Source organism: Cyrtonyx montezumae, unplaced genomic scaffold (genome assembly GCF_038088225.1).
Source record: "Cyrtonyx montezumae isolate F1298 unplaced genomic scaffold, pur_monq_1.0 scaffold_10, whole genome shotgun sequence".
Lineage (NCBI taxonomy): Eukaryota > Metazoa > Chordata > Aves > Galliformes > Odontophoridae > Cyrtonyx > Cyrtonyx montezumae.
The window spans coordinates 26,556,192-26,578,389 of NW_027071826.1; the positions used below are offsets into that span (position 1 = coordinate 26,556,192).

At 34.6% G+C, this 22,198-nt stretch overlaps 1 protein-coding gene across 3 annotated transcripts in view; it reads left to right on the forward strand.

Annotated features, from left to right (window-relative positions):
* STXBP6 (syntaxin binding protein 6) overlaps positions 1–22,198 on the forward strand; it is an 80,524-nt gene that overhangs the window by 52,023 nt on the left and 6,303 nt on the right. For 2 of the 3 annotated variants that reach the window (XM_065753811.1, XM_065753821.1), the window contains exons 3-4: positions 14,246–14,376; positions 16,052–16,217. The exons of the other annotated variant lie outside the window; for it this stretch is intronic. In XM_065753811.1, the coding sequence (XP_065609883.1) occupies positions 14,246–14,376; positions 16,052–16,217 (297 nt within the window). The remainder of the gene's footprint in view (positions 1–14,245; positions 14,377–16,051; positions 16,218–22,198) is intronic. 3 annotated transcript variants of the gene reach the window in all.

Consider the following 22,198-nt stretch of genomic DNA (forward strand, 5'->3'; position numbering starts at 1 on the left):
AAAGCTGTTATTCCTAGCTGAACAGGAACATCCCTAACGATGACACACAGAATTTGCCAAAGCGTTGTTATATGTACTTATTATTCTGTTAAGTGTTTGGGTGAGTTTAATAATCTGTCCAGTAGTGCTTATTGTTTTCAAGCTTATGAAACTTCAGTTATCTATTTCATTTTGATACTGTTTACTACAGTTTATATCCATGTCTGAACTGCCAGTACAGGTCTGTTAAGGGTATTTTTACACTCTAGTCAAAGTTTTGGGTATAGAAAGCAGCTTCTGGCAAATCCAGTAGTAAAGGATAAATTACGTGTTACCCCTGAACAAGAAGTATATAAACATTAGCACCAAACTCAACTATTTGCAGAAATAAATTGTCCTCTTTTTGAATCTGTCATAATTTTAGTTTTTTTCTTGAGTATTCTATTTGCTTTTAGTTTTCTTTGCTGTCATACGTTAAATCAGTAGGAACATTGTAGCTTAAACTAGAACTTAGAAAATGCAGGATCATAAACCTAATTTTTGACCTACCTAGTTTTCCTGTAACATAGATCACTGAATACTGAGCAGTATCCTGGGGTTGAATTGGTTTTTAGTCATCTGTTATCCGGTGTAATTCAGAAGAGATGATCTGGCATGGTCTTAGTCATGTAAGGCAAGGAATTAGCTCATTAATGCACTGGGAAAAGTGCCTGATTGCAAGGTAGGTCTGAAAGGAGTATACGTGGCCAGTCTCAGCAGTTATGGCCTCAAGTTACACATTCAGGTTGGATGTTAGGGAAAAAATACTCTGAAAGAGTAATTAGGCACTGTAATGGCCTTCCCAGGAGGTTGGTCGAATCACTGTCTCTGTAGGTGTTCAAGAAATATTTAGATGTTGCACTGAAAGACATGGAATTATTGAAAGGAATTAGACATAGGAGTTATTGGTGATGTGTGGATGGTTGAACTGGATGATCTTGAAGATCTTTTCCAACTTTGGAGATTCTATGATTCTGTAAGTCATCACTTCCTAGATTTTGGTTGCAACTCAAGAGATTTCCTTCACTCTCTGTCTGGTGATACTGTGCTTTGTGCTGTCGTGTACTGATTCATTTTAAATATATTTCTATTTCCCTGCATATTTTCAGCTTGCTCACTACAGTCTCCCTGTGTCTATGAAACCCGCAGTATGGGACGTAATACATTATGAGGCAATGTGAGAACTCAGCTGCTAGCAGTACCTGATTTGAGCCATGAAGTTACCTAGCTTCTAACCATACTCCTACTGTCTGCTCTGGAGTTCTAACTTCGCGTTGCCACAAATTATGAACAAACTGATTTCAATCATTTTTTCAGAGCTGCATCTGAGATCAGTAAGATTAGTAATATCCTGGATAAACAAGTTACATATTAATAAAAGTAAAATAAAAAGAAAAAAAACCTGTATGTAAACAAGAACAAAGCAAAATTCATATGACTGTGATATTATGCAAGTAGTAAGCAGTAGCTATTACCATTATCTTAATATTTCCTTCATATGTGTTTTTATAAAAGGCTGGGGCAACAGTTTGCATTGACTCCCCCTAAGGACTTTGTCATGTATACTAACGTGTTTGGAGGAAACTGGGGTATGCAGCTGCTGATAATTAAGATTATGTTAGCAAGCTTCTCAACACTCTCAGCTACAGAGGGAGAGATCACAATCCAAAGAAGTGTTCCAGGCTGGACACTCCAGCCTTTCAAAGATGATTATGTGCCACATTGTGAAGATGATGTCTGTCATACAGACATTTAACCTTATCAGATTTGTGTGAAATGTGATTTATTTCCTTAATCTATTGTTCTTTATTTGCAACTGATAAAAGATTTAGTGTATGTTGACACTGATGTAAATGATTTCAAATTTTTATCTTTATATCTATTGCAATAACTTAACTAACTTAATTTAGTATTTTTATTTTAAATTGACTGTAATATCTCCATTCTCATCTTTCTCAGGAGAAATGCTGTTCTAGTTGGCAATCTTAGTGAGTTAGAGAAAAACATATGGCATTATTAGTTTTGCTGTCACATTCTAATCCTTGTGAATATTTTGTGATAGAATACAAGAACAGAAATGCTTCGATTTTAATCAAAAGTTTTGCTTCAGATAACGTCCCTCATCTTTCATTTCTATGTGAGCTAATGTTTGTGCTCTGTGGATATTGAAGAAAGCGATATACATTGCTCAAACTGAAAGTAATGCCTCCTATTTATTTCCATGGAAACATCAATAGATACAAAGAACACAATAATATTATTTGGTAGAGGAAATTCTCAGCTATTAAACATTGTTTTTGTTTGTATTAAACATTAATAAACATATGTTTATTAAACATAGTCACCATCAGCAATGCATTCTTGCCAGCAATTAACAGGAGGCTGCATGCCGAGAATACTAAAATCTGTATGGCTGTCCAGAACATGGCTTGTCTTTCGTGTCGTTGTTGTCACTGCTGAAATAGACCAGCCACTGCCACACTGTGCTTGCATCCACTGTTTGGTCTTCATAAATGTTGAGCAAGTGTTAATGGGCACCATTTTTTTTCCACATGAAGGAATTCAGTGACACACGTTTGCTTCATGTGCACTTCATTGTCAGATGCCATTTTGTCAGGCTACCCCTTTGCTACCATCTGCAACATGATAAGAAAATATAATATTGATGAGAAGGTTCAGCCTCCACTGGCATACTACAAACATCCACTACTGATACTGTGGGATAACTTAGTAAAATAGGAGGCATTACTTATGGAGCAGCTCATGCATCTTGGAGGCTTTTGTTACTACTGTACAGGGGTACTTTCTGCAAGGCAGCAGTCTATTTAAAATGAAATGAAGACCTCTGATTTGTGGGCGGTTTAGCAAACACAGAAGGGTGGAAGAGTTTCAGCTTGTATTTTCAGATCCTTTTTTAAATCTTTAATGCAGAGGGGTGACATAGCTATGAAATATAACTTGCTGATCATGTTTCATGTTTCTTCAGAAGAAATTGAGGTGGCTCAATTATTTGCTTGAAAATAATCTGACCCCTGTTATTTTCTTCTAGTCACGTCAGCCACGTACCATATACCTACTATTCTGGGAATAAGCCATCCCAATTCAATGCAAAATGCAACAGTATGAGAAATACCTTTAAGAGACATACCTTAAGACATAACTGAAGAACAGAGCCGTTACTGTACGGTAGTCTTTGAGCGCTTGTGATCTATTGGGATGTTTCTTCAAGCAGTCTGTTTATCAGCACCATAGCTGGTTGTATGTTTCATTCTGTTGAGTTTGACTATGGAGACTGAGACTGAGAGATTAAGACAAAACCCATTCAAAGTGGATGGGGCTGTTCAACTTTCTTCTCCTGCAATTTTATTCTTTGCATCTTTTCAATCCAAGTGCTTTCGCCTTTCTTCCCAGATGTTATTTGTAGCTATTCAGTTTACTCTGGATCACATTAAATTTCTTGTGTTGGCAGTCTTTGCAATTATGCTGCATTCAGTAAATCTCTGACAAGGCTAAATTGACTTCTAAAGAGCCTTTTGAAGGCCTCATTACCGTCTGCCCTGATGTGCTATAATAGTGAATTATTCTGCATTTCTGGAAGTGCCAAAGAATTAAGTGCTTGTTTACCTGTCCTTTTGCTGTGTATATTTTCTGGGATAATGTCTGTATCTTTTTGATTCAGGTAGCATATTCTTCACAGCTATGATAGAGGTAGTAACCCTTGTAACTGGGATGCAGATGTGACTGTATGAGAACAGTTAGACCAATTGATACAGTAAGGACTGTGAGTGGTAGCTCTTTTTAAGCGGCAAAAAAACTAAAAGGAAGTCTTTTGTTTGTAGATTCTTTGGGATTTAAGTTTTTTGTTCATGTAAGAGCAAAACAAACATTTCATTATCCTCACACCTAGGAGGGGAATAGCGGGATTCACTTGTGTGGCAGTAGCTCTTTGTCATCAAATAGTTTCAGCATCTGTTGCAGTAGTTAAAGAAGTCAGATTATCTACACTAATTACTTTAGCCCAATTTATCCCAAATATTCTGTTGTCTCATTTATCATTTTATGTACCAAGGCCGAATTCTAAAGAGAAAGTTGTTGCTTTATAAAAATGTAGTGTCAGAATAAGTGCCAGGCATGGAAGAACTCTTTAAAAAAGAAAAAAAAAAAGTATTAAACTGTGCAGAATTATTCTTAATGATATACTCTTTGATTTCTGAAGTCCTTATGAACACCGAAATGAGAAGAATTAGCTCAGTTTATCTCTCTCTTGTTCTTCAGCTTTACTTAGTTATTTTCAAAAGGAAACAAGGCACTTTACTGAGCAGCAGAATGCTGTTCTGAATTTCTCAACTGAAACTGTAATGTTTACAACAGATTGCAAACTAGAAATAATTACTAGATGGAAGATGTTGCAGAAATGTACATCAGTGAAAAAAGGAAGTGTTTCTCATTAAGAGGTTGAGCCTGACGAATAGGTTGGTTTTGATGGTTTTCCTTTTTAGGTATTGTCCTATTCCTACTATTAACACTTTCAGCTAATTAATCCTTCTCCCTGCTCACCATCTTGCTTTAGAGTCCTAGGTGGGTTTTGGAGAAGGCAGCTAAGAAATATTGTTATTGATTTTGTTTTGTTTTCTCAGACTAAGCAGATTTACATTGTATTACTGTAGTGTTTGACTGAATAGCTTAGTCAATACTAATCAGTAAAGAAGGATCAGTCTGTCTTTGGTTAGCCTGTTGTGGTGTTGGTAACATAGTGCTGAGAAGGATCCATCTAGCAATGTTTTCTTTGATACTAGCTAATAATTCTTTGAGAGAAGATACAAAATCACATCATTGTACTCATTTTCTCCAGCTCTTACCGAACTTAGCAAGTTTATACTGAATTTGTTGTGAGCATCCTTTTTGAGAATTCATAATCTCTTAGCTTTTTTAGTGTTTTACATCAATAGTTGTTTAATTATGAACAGTGCACAAATGCTAGAGTATCTTTTTTTGGTTAACTTAATTTGATGCGTCATAGTTACTGTGAGAAACTTGGAGAAAACTCCTTCCATTTTCATCATCGTGCAATTCTTTGTTAGGACACACAGAACTCCACTGTCTTGACTCTTCTTACCCTTTAAGTGCTTGATGTCTCTCAGTATCACATAATAAATGTAGCTTAAGCAGATGTTGTTCAGTAACATGTTCACAATTTCTTTTCTGAACTGTGTTCTTGTCATATAGCTATTACCAATTTAACAAATTAATTCACCTTTTAATTGTGATTTTTAAACTTTTACAAATCTTTAAAATTATGATCTTAAATTTTTTTTAATTATTATATACTGTTTTGGTTTATTTTTTAATAAATAACGTGTGTGTTTGAGGAGTAGATGGCTAATTACTGGGGGCTCTGACTCATGCTGTAAATGTTTGATATGTCTAAGATTTTCAACACATGATGGAATTATATTTCACATAGCTTTTTTTTGTTTGTTTCTTTATTCTATAGAGTTATTAGCGCTACTACTGGTTCAAGCATGACATCATTTTGTTGCATCCATATAATAAAAATAAATAACTTTTAGTGTAGTTCTAAGGCACTGAGAAAAGCAGTGATACATTTAAAGCAAGCAACTTTCATTAAGGACGACAGATGTATCTTATTGTTTCCTGCACCATTTAACTGGCTTTATCCATGAGTATTTATGGATATCTCTAAGAGTGTAATTACAGGGTAGCCTTCATAGAGTGGATAGCAGACAAGAAATAACTACAAACTCTTCAGTCAGGAGGAACAAATTTACAAACAATGAGGCTTAAATAATAGAATGTATTAATACTGTGTATGAGAGAACAGAAAAGTCAAGAAAATGCTGTACTACACATACAGTATAAGTTTAAATATAGAATAGGTTCTTTCAGAAGTATGTAAAAGCTGGGAACAAAAAAGAAAAATGAGAAGATAACCAAACAAAAATGTTTGAAAAGATAAATACCAAAATGCATGTACAGTAATACTCGTCCTGATAAGGTTTATACCAATAAATACAAAATTTTGATTTTAATAGATGTTGAAATTCCAGTTGCTAGTCCTGGTGTTTTGAAATTTTTCAGTAACTTCATGTGAATTTGTGTATGAATGTGGAGAAATGGGGGAAAGAGTAGTTTGGTAGAGATTCAGTGGGATTTTACATTTCTTTTACTTAATCTTCTCACTTTAAAGTGCTTGAAGTTTTTAGAGAAGCCAGTAGAACAAAAATAATTGTGACTGAAATCTTGATATATATTTTATTTGATTAGAAGGAAATGCTGACACAAAGATGGCAGTTGGTTTAATAGTACTATTTCCAAGTAGTAGGTACATAAATTGTATACATTTAAGGCTCATTCGAACTTTTAATATAAGCTTATAAAACTATAACTCAAGTTGAAATTCATAAATTCTCTGTTCAGTTTATGATACACTGTATGATATTATATAATTGGTTCTGAATATTCCATACTTAGTGTTAAGATATAGACTATCAGGGTAAAAAAAACTTCATATAATATAAAGCTCGTATAAAAAGACAGATCACCGATTCACCGATTGTCCTTATACTAGTAAATTGATGTATTGATGTTTGTAATGGAATTTATCGATCTGACATAAATGTAATACTTAGTAACCATGTGGGAACATGATCACATAGAAGGATGCATGGGTCAGGGACTGCAAGGTGAATGGGATTCTGTCTTCTCAGTGCTACAAAGCTTAATAAGCCAGGAGCAAGGGGCTGCATGAGGAGGCTGATGATACTGGAGTTGATCCTAGTTTGTATCCTGGTCTATGGCTAGAACAGTGAAGTATACTGTGCTTCCCTTGGGTTTGGAAGTCATACCATGCTGGAGGGGAGCAGATCCAGAGGAGATAAGATTGTTCATAGGCTGCCTCTAGTTCCAGCAGGAAAATTAAGCAAAGACAAGCACAAAGTGCATAAGACTGTCCTGGATACCAGTGAACATCATCTGCTCAATGTTAGATTTGGAGATATCTCTTATTCTTTAGTCACTTCTTTTAGTTCTAAGTGCATTATATAAGAACAAGGATGATGGCATATGCAAAACAGTCAATTAGAAAGGAAAGCTTATATCAAGATAAAACTAAAATTATTTTGATTATCCTTGATTCTGTAAGTATTGCCCAAAGTACTGCTGCTGGGTCATAAGTTTCTTGATTATCTTCTCCAAATCCTAATAGATAAGTGTGGCAAGATTTCAACAACTGTCAAGCTGCCTACAACTTTCAAGCTGTCAGGGAAACTGGACTTAATTGATCAGGGTTAGGTTAAAATAAATTTTCCTTATAAGGAAATTTCACAGTAAAGTCTTATTTATTAAATTTGATACTTTAAACTTTTCAGTTATAACCTTTTTGTATTTATTCTGAAACTACTGGTTGTAGGTAGTTTTCTCTAAAGTGTTTCTGTACTTCAGTGTAGAATGGGTGGATTGAAGGTAGTTTTCTTAAGGTTAAGTGTTGAAGCAGACATAAGAAACTGAACGCAAATTGGCACTTTTTCCACTTGCTGCAGAAATCAAGTGTACTGAGCCTAGATTGTTGTGGACAAAGAATGTAAGCAGTCTCATTTCAGAAATCCGGTTTTCAAGAAGCTTGAATGTTATTTTGATCTGGCCTTGTCTCATTCTTCCAATGCATGTTTGCAAGAGAGCAAATGCATTTTCAATTTGAATCATGTTTCCAGAGAGTTTCCTATAAGACACGTACAGCACTAGACTGAAAAAGCAATAGTTCATGAGATGAGCAAATGTCATGAGACAAGAAAGCTGCACTGTCAGATTTCACTTTGAAGAATGTACATCTCTTCAGGAGTGACTGTATTTACAGATCATAGTTTCAAATGTATACTTTTAGAAAACCCTTGAGAATTTGTTGCTTTTTTTTTTTCACATCTTAGCAATCATTCCCATTACCTGATTTGCCTGAGTATATGCTGGTCAGCACCTTATTTCTTACCACAAAGAAGCTATAATTTGGTCAGAAGGATTAATGCATAATGAGCAATTTATCTATTTTAAGATAATTTTTTCAAATTGCAATGAGCAATGCCTATATAGTGACAACAGTAAAAACAAATCTGTAAGGTATTATGATGTCAGTTATGCTTGTTGCTTGTTTTCTTTGTGTTCTGGCACATATGATGAGAGTAGTAATGGAATACAGGTTGCTTAGTTTTGGCAGTATTTCTTTTTTTTTTCTTCCCTATTTATAGTCATCCTATTTTATTACTCCTAGGTTGAGGAGGTGCTAATCCACCAAATACTCTAATGGATTAATGCACAAAAACCAGAAACAAGCAAACAAAAACAAACAAAAAAACAATTGCATTTTTCTTCTCGTAAAACATCTCTATTTCCAGAGAGAAATTTTACTTAACTGCATTACTACTAGTATCCTCTGTCAAAACTATGTACCAGGACAGCAGGTAAATCCAGTGTTCTCTCTCTCTCAGACCAATGGTCACAACGTGGTTCTGAGCTATGAGGGCATATCTGCTGATAAATTTGGAATTACTGAATGTCCGAATTGTATAATTTTTTCTATATAGATTGAAAAGCAGTAAAACTATACAGAATTCTTCATATTTCATACCTGTCCTTTTCCTTCTTTTTTTTTCCTTTTGATATCTTTACCTTGCTTCAAAATATCACTATTTTAACATTTGAATATTAATGAAATGAGGTATACTATTTTTTTCCTTCCATCTGATTTTTATTAGATAATAAATACATTAGTGATACATGCAGATTACAAAAAAAAAAAAAAGTCCCTACCTCAAAGTCTGATATTAGTGGAGTGTGTCCAGGAAAACTTTGCATAGTGCTTAAAATATATACATATTTCTGTGAGTTTTCCTTATCTTGTCTTTCATATACTATCTATTCACTTGCACTTTCACTTGGCCTTTTTTACTCTAGGAAGTAAGATCAATTTACGTCATGCAAAACACCCTTTCAAGAAAAAAAAATCCTGGCCATCTACATGGACAGATAAAAATTAATTGCCGAAGTGTTTGAATTCACTTCACCTCTGAGATTCATCTAGAGTAGGTTTATGGTTTTTATTTTACGGAGGTGCTCTGAGTTTCATTACTTTGCAGTTGACTTTGAGATAGTAGAACAAGAACTGGACTAAAAACTCAGATACTAAATATTTTTTTTTTTGTTTCTGCTCTCACCCTTATTGTGAAATCATGTTAATAGAAGTGTATACAATATTTATATCTCAAGTAATTCAAAACATGTATAGCAGCTCAATGCTATCTGCTCATAACACCTCCAAAGGAGATCTCCTCTTGCAGTTTAAGTATGCTTTTAAGACTTCCAGTTATAGGATACAAGAAAGGATCAATATTTTGCTTCTATGGAGTAAGTACAAAGTAGATTATACATATTCTGTGAGATTATTGTACTGTTGTTGTTGTTCTCATTTAATGGACATGATTTAAATAACTGACTACAGTTAAAATAATACCTGATAACTGGACATTGCAGTTTTAGGCCCACTTGTATTATTTCTTCCTTGACCTCTCCTTCAGTCACCTCTTGTACTCCTTTACAGATGTTTGAGAAGGCTATCTATTTTACTGCAACTAATGACATCTAATAAGTGTACTTTGTTCACATTACAACTTGATATTTTGAAGGATTAATGTTCTGTCAGCAAAAAAAATCAAACACCGAAGCAGAATAACTAAAATCAAAGCATGATTTTAATACTGCCTTTTATTGAGGTAGATAGATTGTGGGAAATTTAGTAATTATATCTGTATAACTGTATAACTTGTCAGGAAGTTGTCCTGTGTGGCTAGGAGCATGTAGTTGCTTCCAATTTTTTTTTGATTCTTACATGTTTGCAATTTAATGCCTACTCTGTGGCTGATCTGGAAGTGCTCTAGTTTGCAAAGTGATGTAATGAGCAGCTGGTGAGGATGGCTGTTCCAGATGCCAGGGAGTCTGTGCAGACCTTTAATGACTGCCATATTACTGTCAACTTCTCTTGGGATGAATGAAGATTTTGAAGCTTATTTGGTGGTCTTGTGGGTAGCTGCTTTTAGAATGTTCTAGAAATTCTTGTCTTTTCCTTAAATACCAAGATAAAGAAGGTGGAAGCTCTGTTTCATTGCACACAGTAATTACAAGTGAGAGACCTAAAGGGAAAACTGCCAGTATTCCAGGAGGTCACAGCACCTGATTTCAGGCTGTATTTCTATTTAAAGCAATGACTGAGATTCTCAACAGTGTTGTAAGTTCTGCAGAACAAGCCTCTTCAGGGTTGACTGTGTGGATGATATAGGACTAGTCATCTAATGAAGGCTTTTTTTTTTATTGCTTATCTCTAACAGGAATTGTGAGAGCTGCTGAAGATTAGGCTTTCATTGGAAAGTTGAAGGGAATTCTGTTATTCGTTGTTAAAAATGCTACATAGATAAATTTAAATAATTAGATTATTCAAATAGGAAATAGAAATCAACCAAGCAATCTATTGAGTTTTTGACATCCTGTGTTTCACCATCAAGTCTGTAAAATCTGATATTTTCAACTTGAAATAGTAATTGACCTCTATTTTCAAAAGCACTATAATGCATACCGTGTAGAAGACTTCAGAGCAGTGAGAAGCTAGTTGAAATCAAGTTTAGGGCTATATTTCTCATAATCAATTATCCATGAGATTCTGAGGGGAAAAAAAATAAAACCATTTCATCACACAAGTAATTTTTTTGTCTGGTGCTTCCTATTTTTGAATGTTTTGTTTTGCAGTACTGCAAAGCATTGATTCTATGTGTGCCTTACATTTAGCATGCAGTTATTTCTTTTAACACCTTGATAATTCAGCAGTAGAATACCACCTAATATGTTTAGAAAGATAATACCACAGAGATGCTAAAATTAGGGCCACTCTTAAATAGCTTTCTCCTATCAGCATTACATAGAAGATAAGTGGAACTGAGTCCAGTAAATTCAGCTTGCCAAAGTTAACCCAGGGGTTGAGAAAATATGTGAGCAAATATTAACAAGGATTAATTTAGGAAGGTAGTTACCTCAGTTGGTGTTGTGCTCAATTAATTACTGCATTTGTTTTCTATTTTGTGGTCTTGAAAACATGATAGAAGCAGAACCTGTCTGTACTATGTAATTGTAGATATGGTGCCTGTCATCTCTGTTTTATTGAATTGTTAGGCTTGGCTTTTTGCAGCTCAGTAGGAGAGTTAAGCTGCTTTTCTTCCAAAAAAAGAAGAAATTCTATTATAACTTGAAGTCTCTGAACCCCTAGAGATGATCTTTTTTCTTAATTCAGAGTGGTGGGATTGAACATTCAGACCAATGGGAAATCAATTGATATATAATACTTCTAGTCTTTGCATTTCAATAGTTTTGATCTAATTTTGCTGCTACCTTTCTGGTACTACATTGATTTCCTCTGTTCCATAACATCTGGCATGCCATTCTGATTCTTATACTTTACAGTTTAGATTCTCAGTGCTTTTGGCTGTTAATTAAGAGACTTCTAGCAATCTGTTTATTATATTCTCATGAATAGTCCAGTCAATATATTGATTCCAGCAGTGTTTTCGTGTGTAAAGTAATTCTGTGTAAACAGTTATCTGCCATGTATAACGTTAATATCTAATTACTTTTTGAACTTTCTGAATTTTTCTTGAAAGTGAATTTCTGTTTATAAACAAGTTCTTATTAAGATTCTTGGGCTATTACATCTGCAGACTCTATTAAAAGGAATAAATCTGAGATAGCAATTTTTTTTCATATTGAATTTGCTATTCCATTCTAAAGTACTTTTAACATCAAGTCACTGACCTGTGCTATAGTAAACTTTCATCCTAAAAAGAAATGTTAGCTTTTTTAACTGTGGAATGATGATCATTACATCCATATTTAGTGTACATATGTCCTCCGAATACAAAAGTTTATGCAGTAGATACATCTTCAGAGTTTGCCATTTCTTATTCCTGAGAACGTGGGTAACAGGAATACACAAAAAGAACCAATCTTAGTATTTAAGTCTTGATTATTTAAAAAGTCATCTTTAACTGCCAACATCTGAAAGCAAAGAGAAGTGACCATTCTCGATGCTACTCTTTATGGAGGATCATACAAATTAAATGGAAATCTGTTTTATTGTGAAAAATGAGTGACAGACCAGTTTTAGTAGATTGTGCAGTACAATGCTTCTACAAATTATCTTTTCACTGGATGTAGAAATGTGTTTTGCAAGTGACCTAAAACAGTAACAGAAAAATAATGTGAATTTAATAGTGAATATGGTTATATTAAGTGCCTAAAATTGATTTAAAAATTTTTTGGACAAAATTTAAAGTATGTGTAATTATATTTGTAAAAATGTATTTGTTTACAGAAAAAATCTACTGTAAGAACCTGTTTTGCCTGCTGTTGAGAATTTAGCTTTAATTCTTTGTATATTTAATGATATTGAGTTATGGATGTGCTATCTTTACTATTTAATATTGACCTTTTCTTTATTCCCAAAAGCAGAACTACGTTCTATGACACTGAAATTTTTTAACATGCATTTTGTTTGGAATGTGTAAGATTTTTCTTATTTATGATCTTATTTTCTTATTATGATCTTATTTTCTTATTATGATCTTATTTTTGATCTGGATAGGCTGAACAGCTGGGCTGAGGTCAATGGGATGAGGTTCAATAAGGCCAAGTGCCGGGTCCTGCACTTTGGCCACAATAACCCCATGCAATGCTATAGGCTTGGGGCAGAATGGCTTGAAGAATGTAGAGAGGAAAAGGACCTGGGGGTGTTGGTTGATGCTCGGCTTAACATGAGCCGGCAGTGTGCCCAGGTGGCCAAGAAGGCCAACAGCATCCTGGCCTGTATTAGAAATAGTGTAGCCAGCAGGAGCAGGGAGGTGATCATCCCCCTGTACTCAGCTCTGGTGCGACCGCACCTCGAGTACTGTGTTCAGTTTTGGGCCCCTCACTACAAGAAGGACATTGAGGCCCTGGAGCGTGTTCAGAGAAGGGCAACAAAACTGGTGAGGGGTCTGGAGCACAAGTCTTATGAGGAGCGGCTGAGGGAGCTGGGATTGTTTAGTCTGGAGAAGAGGAGGCTCAGAGGAGACCTTATTGCACTCTACCACTTCCTGAAGGGAGGTTGTGGTGAGGAGGGGGTGGGCCTCTTCTCCCTGATAAATAATGACAGGACAAGAGGGAATGGCCACAAGTTGCGCCGGGGAAGATTAGACCTGAGGAAACATTTTTTCTCTGAAAGAGTGGTCAGGCACTGGAATGGCCTGCCTAGGGAGGTGGTTGAGGCACCGTCCCTAGCGCTGTTCAAGAAGCGTTTAGATGAGGTGCTAAGGGATTTGATTTAGCAGTTGGGTAGGGATAGTGATAGGAGGATGGTTGGACTAGATGATCTTGTAGGCCCTTTCCAACCTAATGTACCTATGAACCTATGATACGTTGTATTTGAGGTGAGAAGATAGGAAGATTTTAAGTTCCTTAATTCTCAATTTTTCACAGATCTTCCATGGCTTTGTAGTTTTATTTTCTCGTTGCACTATGTGCATATACTTAAGTCTGTTAACTGAAAACTGGGAACTAAATGTCATAGATGTTGGCATGTTTTGAAAATACTAGAGAAATCTGTATGGTATTTTTTCAGTCAATTGTCAGCATGGAAATCAGCTCAAAGTAACAGTTAAATAAATAAAATTAAAGTAATATATGAAAATCAACTTGCATGAAATTGACATGTTTGTTCTCTTATCTAAAAGAAAAAAGTTAATGATGAGGTAAATGAATAAGAGGCTGTATTTGAGAAACCATTGCTACTTAGGATGGTAAAATGAAAATAATAAGTGGGGTTTAAAAATGCAGAAGTAAAGAGCTTAGCTTTCATTCTGTTTTTTTGTGAGCTCTTGGCAATATAAGCTGTCAAGAGCTGAAATGTACCTAATTTTGAGTTATATAATGCTTGTTTGGAATTGTACCACTTTTCATAAGGAATATGCTTTTTACTAGTTTGTCTATGAAAGGGAATGATTTCTGCTGTCAGAATCAGCAATATGTATTTATTTTGGGGGAACATTACAGAAAATAAACCATCAAACCAACTAACTGATACAGAACATTTCTGAAAAATTAGGCCTGTTAGTGTAGCGTAATTTTTTTTTTATATGTTTAGTGACAAACAAGAAACCAGCTCAAGCATCTATTACGAAAGTCAAGCAATTTGAAGGCTCTACATCATTTGTCAGGAGAACGCAGTGGATGCTTGAGCAGCTTCGCCAGGTCAACGGTATTGATCCTAACCGGGTGAGTTGGAACAGTTCTAGAAAATGGAAACTGAGCTCTTATAACTGATCTGTGGAGCAAGTGTCTTTCATTATTCAGAAGGCAAATGGACAGATTAGAGACACGTTTAAGTGCAAATTCTTAAAAAGGAAATAGTGGGGTATGTGGAATAGACTAATGGGAAAGATGGGAGGAGACCAAAGCTCATAATCAGATATTTGTTTTTCCTTCCTGTCTCCCATACTCTTGCCTGCTCTATCTTCTCTTTTAAGGAGAAAAATAAGAGCTGTGTTTGCCTTGTCTTCATCTATAAGTCTCTTGGTTTCGATTTTGGCATGCTGCTGTGTTGTAAGGGTAGTGAGCAGAAGCAAAGAACTGAGAGGTTACTGAGGTTCAAGTTTCTGGAAATATTGTGAACTTTTCCCTTTTTCCAGGACAGACCTCTCCTCAAATCCCTCCAAACTGATTATCCTTCTGCACAAAGGGCTGTGATGTATTTTAGCTGCCAGTGGCACATGAGCAATGATTTGAACAATAAATTCAAACAAACAAAAAACCCACTAAGTAGTTTTGAAATTGTTTTCCTCTGGCGTGTATTTTTTTTTAATGTGGGATGTGCAGTCTGACACAGAATTAGAAGGTAGCAATGTGTCTAATACTGTGTGATAACAAAGTGATTTACTGTGTTCATTGTACAGCAGAATGTCTATGGGTAACTCCCCCTGGTTTTCTTCATGGTTGCGCTTTGATCAACCAAATAAGCATTGCAGTTGTACATGAAATTCAGTGCAGCCCTGCTAATAACTATGAAGTTCTTCGACTGCTGCTTAGTGAAATGCAGAAAGTAGAATTTTATTTGGATATAGGATCAGTAAACGTGAGAGTAATGACACACAGATACAAGATGTGAATTTTAGATCCTTTCACATAAGCTGCTAAGACGCTCTAAAAATAGCATCTAGAGATACATTCAATGTGAAAGCCCTATCAAGTTCTTCAGCTTAGATGTTCCTTACAGACTTGTCTTTCAAAGTATCATTGATTCAACATGGAATTTATTGGAGTAGTTTACAAAATAATTTTTAGCAAGTACTGCTAGTTGTATAGCATCACTGCTTTTATAGAATCCATTTATTTTGGCAGCTGTTGCAAAGTTACTTTGTTCTGGAAAGTGCTCCTCTGTTCTTGTTATCCTGAGACCTATACAACACTTCATGATAATAAGTTAAATAAAGTTTAAGCCCTATTTGTTGTGTTTTCTTTCTTTGGGAAAATTCAGAGACCAGAACCACATTTTCAATAACGCAGCATGAGAGTATAGTTTAGATTGAAAGGCTAACCATACTAAAACAAATATCCTTGTGTTAATATAGAAGATAAGAAATAGCTATGTATCTGTAGTCAAATGAGATTCCAACTTCTAATTATTTGATCTAAAATATTTTTTTTTCAGGCATTTCTTTTCCGAGTTGAATATTCATCATGAAAAATAGCTAAGAAAATAATTATCGCCTGTGTTTTTATCAAAAATATGCAGGAGGAAAAATAATCCTGGGATGATCTCGAGTTGCATGATCTTCATGGTTGTTTTATATTTTTTTCCCCAACATAATTGCTTTTTAAACAGTGACAGTTCTAAATCTTTTTCCAATTCATTCATGAAACTAGAATAACAGTTTTGTATTCTTTCTTCTAGGATTCCCCAGAATTTGATTTACTATTTGAAAATGCCTTTGACCAATGGGTAGCAAGCACAGCTTCAGAAAAATGCACGTTCTTCCAGATTCTTCATCACACGTGTCAGCGATATCTTACAGACAAGAAGCCAGAATTTATCAACTGCCAATCTAAAATTATGGGAGGTAAGTCAATTGAAACTGGAGTCCTTTGTGCATTTGAACATGAAATGATGCTTTGTATGTGAGTTATTCTGTGTTTAAATGTGCTTGTCTATACCTAGATATCAAGAATTTGATTACCTTGATCTGATAATAATCAAATCGTAAGCTTCCCTGTTTCACCATCAACATTTCAATTTCTTCCAGTTTCTTTGCTTCTATAACATTTAGTTTAAGTGATAATATCCTCCACTCATCTTGTGAGAAGTCTTCTCCAATCCACAGCAGCAGAAGACTTCTACAATACCGTTTCATACAAGCATGCCCAGAAGTGTTTATTACTAAATATCGTATATGGCTTTTTAAATTTCATAGAATATCCTGAGTTGGAAAGGACCCAAAAGTATCATTGAGGCCAATTCCTTTAATTTGATCTTGACAGAAATCCATGAAGGGTTTTGTTCACAACTCATATGATTCCTAGAGATGAAATTCCAAGATTAGACATCAGGTTAAAAAAATAAAATCTGGTCAATATGTGGTAGCTTTACCATCTACTTTTCAAATAATAGAAATTACACTGGGGGAGGATTTTCATTTCTTTCACTAAATATTCTTTAGGGAGTGAAACCTTTAGTTGTTCCTCGATTTCTGAAAATAATCTCCTTTTTATCTGCCCCAAAGCAGAACACTTTTAAAACCTCTTATATTTCGTCTGTTCTTCTCAGCTGCAATTATTTTTTTTTTCTCTTTCACTGGGGCTGAAATTTGATGTTGCTAATCTGTCAAAGAGATCTACTTAGGGTTTTGTTTGTTTGCTTTCCACACTGTAGACATCAAGTGCAAGTATGGTGAACCTTACTCAGTTCTTTCTGGTAATTAACCTCACTTATAATACCAGCATATTTTCCTGCTTTCGATGTAATAACTCAATCTTCTGCATTCACCTTTATATGCTATATTTTTCTGGCTATTACTTTCTCTTGCCATCTCTGTTCTAAAACACCAAAGGTAAACTTAAAGAAGGGGAAATCATCTCCAGTTTAGTGCTTGTGTTTTAGCTGCCGACAGTGCCATTGCCTTTAAGTTTGCAATCAAAATTCTGTTAATCATCCCTTCTCTATTGGTGTCCTTTCAAACTAAGAGAGAAGACTGAATTTTCTTCTAAGCTTCCTTCCTTTCTTTCTTTCTTTCTATTTCACTATTTCATCTTTCTATCGTTTTCAAAAGCTTTTGGTTTACATGATATTTAAAATTCCAAAATGTATTTATCTGTTGGAGACTTTCTACCTGCACTGAGTAAAAACAAAGGACTGTGACAGTAACTGTGAAACATTTAGTCTGAAACCTGCAGTATCAGTTATCTTTATGGAAAATAGTGAGTTGTCACAGATTTCAAACTCATTCTAGCTGGTGAAAGTAAGGCATCACTGTTGCAGAGTATGCAAATAAATAAATAAAGATGGATAGATGATATCTTGATATAAACTAAACTCAGGTCTGATTTTGTAACTTTTCCCCTAGTCCTCCTAGTAATTAACCAAAGCAATAGATTCAGAGGATTTTGAAACCTTTGTGAAGTCAGGTTATAGATTAAGCATGTCACCTCATCCCCTCTATGATAGCAACCCGTGTATTTTAAGTGGTACTCCTTTGCTCTTTCTGAAGAATATGCATAGCAATTTCCTACTGGACAGTTAATGCATCTTATAATCTTTCAGCCTTTTTTTAGTCTTATTAGAACATATGTTTGTATAATGTTATAGATATTTACATTATATATATATATATATATATATATATATATATATATATATATATAGCGTGTATCTTGTAACTATTGCTTATTTTCAAATACAAACCACAGCAATTCTCTGAACTTTTCCCTAACTGGAACCAAAGATGAGAGTAGTTTAGAAGGATTTGTTTACAAGCTTACTGATTGAGTCTTGCTCCTTCCTAAAGGGCAGGAGAAGAAAGTGAAATTCGTGCTATTTGTGTTTCTACAGGATTTACTTAAGAGCTTAGTCTTTAGTAAGTAGTTCTCATCTTCTGTGGAGCTGCAGACCCTCTCTATTTACTTCCTCAATTTAACTTGCCATACATACAAAACCTTCCTCCTAGTGGCCTCATTTTTCATCTCCTGAACCACTTTTTGCTTTACTGTTTTTTGAATATAATGTAAGGATATAGCCTGTGGAGTTAGTCTAGAGTGTTTTCTGTAACTTGATTAATGACATTAGGAATTACAGTGATAATGTGATCTAGTGAGAATTGTGGGGTGCTAATTCTTGGAACAAAGAACTAATTCAAATTTGCTAAGAGTGTAATAATATTCCTTCCAGTATTATCTTGTATTAAATATTTCAAGTTTCTCTTTTGGTGAAAGGGACCTTTCTGTACCTTACATAAGGAAAAGGCAGGCAGGCATTTATTTGGGAGGAAAGAGTCGTCTTTCATTTATTATTATTATTGTAGGAAATTCTTTTCTATCCTATGTTTCTAATGTGTGGGTAGCAACACTGGAATGCACCTAATCTGATGGATCATTGTGTAACACAAATCGTTAGTAAGCAACAAAACTAATTAACAAAACTAAGATAAATTCTGTGTCTGTAATAATAAACAGTTGCTGCCACCTTTAGACACATATTAGAACTGCAGAAGAAAGAGAGACAGGTGGAAGTAAGATGATTTTGCAATATTTTGTTGTTGTTGTTTTAAGCTTTGTCCTATAAGCTATAGTTATTCTGTCAAGTTAATTAAAATATCCTTAGAATTGCAAATAAATTATATCTTTGCCTGTGTAACCTTTTCTCTAGGACAACTGACAAGAATTATTAGTGGATCACTCATCTCTAAGAATATATTGCCAGTGTGAAAATGGTAATGAGCTTCTTTCTTTATAAGCTATTGACTCAGCTTCAGCGATCAAGGAATAGGACTTTATGGTGTTTTCATTAATCCTTTAGGTTTAATTGAGGATGAAATTTCAAATTGGCTTTTTCATGTAGGATTCAGTTTTTCTATCATATTTTAGAAAGTCATCTGAGGATTGGAAGTTTCAGAATGTGTATTTCACAGAGGCTCTGCAGTTTATTAGTAATTGTCAAGCTTTAAAGCAAAATTCTTTTTGTGGTATGGAAACCTTTTATACATTAAAAGAGGTGCTCATGAGTGATACATGTTGGAATAAAACATTTGAGAACAGGTAAAAGTGTATTGGCTTCCTTCTTACTGTTCAAGCTGAGGAAGGACGTGAATTTAGGAATTAAAATGGGAAGGAAGACAGAAGCTCCTCTTGGCCCCTCTTTCAAATATCTGATACTTAACTGTTTTCACATCCTATCTAATGGTAACTGAAAAACTGAACTTGAGCATATGACCCTTACAGACTTAGCCTTGTAAATTCTGTTACTGTGAATTAATGTGAAATTACTGTGACGAAATTGATCTATATATTCAAAAAAAAAATCTATGACTTGTTTTTGACAGTTTTTTGTTATTGAAGTGACTGAGCCTAAAAGTAGTTCTGTGTTTTTCATCTAGTTACTAGTAGTTGTTTTTCTGGTCAGTATTATTTGTATTTGTTTAGATTGAAAATACTTTCTTAGATTTGTCCTGGCTTACTTGGACATATTAAGTTTGAGTATAAAGTTTTAGGGTTTAAATTTCTCAGTTTGGAAAAGAGTAAAAAAGGAGTAATATGGAATTTATTCAAGTTAAGAATGCCTTTTTTTTAATCTGATCCTCAATATGATAACATCCTGTTCCAGCATCGATGCCAGAGTTTAAAAACGTTGATGTAAATACACTGGAAACATAGAAGATATTTGTTTATGAAACACATCAAAGATTTGTCAGTTTTACTTTTAATATTTGTGCAATGTACTTTCCAGCTTTTAATTATTGATTTCCAATTTCTGTATTTTTCTAATTTCTGCAACTTTGGCTAAACTTTAAATTTCATTTCAGCAGAGATAGTTGGGGTATTGGAACTATATGATGTTATTCAGCCCTAAAAGATAACAAAGTTTCAGAATGTAATTGCTCAAAAATTATAAGCATTATCTAATCCTTTTTAATTGAATGTTTATTTTTAATAAAATTAAAACAAAGAGGTTAGGGGGAAAAAAAGCATGCATCTTTAGCAAATCATTTATTTACTGGTCTGCTCTTGCAAAAAATATTGAAAAGTTTAATAAAGTAATGATTATATTCATCTGCAAATAGATAATATACAAAGTTTGGAAGCTCTTGCTCTTCTGCTTAAGAGAAGTAGAAAAGGAGAAGGCTTTATTACGTGTATTCATTCCAGTTTACCTATTTGGATAATAAGTCCCCTTGGGAAGGAGGTAACATATACTGGTAGATGAAGCAGTAGACAAAGCACAAGCCTAATCCACTGTGACAGTTCTATTTTCTTACTTGCCTTACTTCTCTTCTTTGTAAATGAAATACTGTTTGTTTATAATGCAATTCTACTGAACTGCTGTATAGCATCTGTAGTGCATTCCAGCACCTTTGAGTCCTGTACTTGTTTGTATTTTGTGTGCCTGTCTCTCTGCTTTTGTTTCTTTTCTTTTCTTTTTTTCTAATTGCATTTAAACTTAAATTATAGTCTGTTGTTGCTTGAAAGTTTCTATACTGTTGGTTGGGTTGCTTTTCTGAGGGTTGCTTTTTGTTTGTTTTTAATTAAAGTTCTGCCTGGAAAATACTTCTGTGGAAGACAGTGAGCAGCCTATAGAAATTAAATTGACAGCGAAATCAGTTGCTGAATGTCAGTCACAGTTGAAATCTGATTTCAGGAGACAGCCATGTCATAGCTTCACCTACAAAAATAAGCATACGTGTTCCACTGCTGCAATTTATTAGTAAAGTTATTGGTCTCGTTTATATGTTCTGTTAGATATGTTTCTTTGATGAAAGGATAAGTAGTTGTTGAATTTACACAGCATTCTGCATTTCCTCTCCACTCTCAGAGCACTGACAAGATATAACATCAGATTTCTTTGATTCTTTGGAAAGCCTCAGATTAAAAGTGTGTATGCACCTATATAAACACTATCCTTTCTTCTGTTTCCATCTCCTCTCCTTCCCTTCCTTTAAAGGACTAATGTTTAAAACGATGCTTTATAGCTGACTATGGATTTGAACAAGAATTCAGAGTTCTATCAAGTGTTGACTATAGCTTGTGCTTAAGAAAGTCATTGCCATTCTGACCTGAACAGATTATATAGTAGTATAAAATTCAATAATACGCTTCAGATTTACACTGCCATAATGCAGGAATCCCAACAGATTCCTCTTAATTCACTGTGAACTTCAACTCTTTTTTTTCCTTCGAATTATTTTCTTTGGATAAAATACTGAATTAAATGCATTTATTAAATATAATTCAGTGTATCTAAAAGTCTCTGTACTTCAAAACAACATGCAGTATTTGCCTTGGGTTTTTCTATTCAAAGCTACTATGAACCATCATTGGCATTAAATAGTAGTAAAAGATTAATTTGTGTCAAAAGAAATTACATACCCCACATCAATGCAATGGAAACAAGTGTAGTAACTCATAACTTGTGATCATTTCTGATTCTGATACTTATGCTACTTTCCTATGAAGAAGCTCTTACAAAGCTGAAACATTGATCTGTGACTCGAGAGTGCAGACATTTTGATGTTGTATGATCAGTGCAAACTAAAAGATGTGAAGTCTTTCACCTTTGTGCTAGCATTGCCACCTGCAGCTGAACCTATGTTTTCGATTAGATACTGATCTGCCTGAAAACTCTTTTCTGTTCAGGCTCTGGCCTTTTGTTTAGCATGAATTTTCTGGATGTGAACTTACAACTTAGAACTGTGCTTTCAAGGAAGACAATGGAAATGTCCAGTTGTAATGTGGAGGTGCAGCTGATCTTGGAAACCATTTTCGTGCAAATTAAGAGCCTCATAGCAAGAAAATCATCGAGTAGTCTAAGACAGTTAAAACAGATCATGTAAAATAC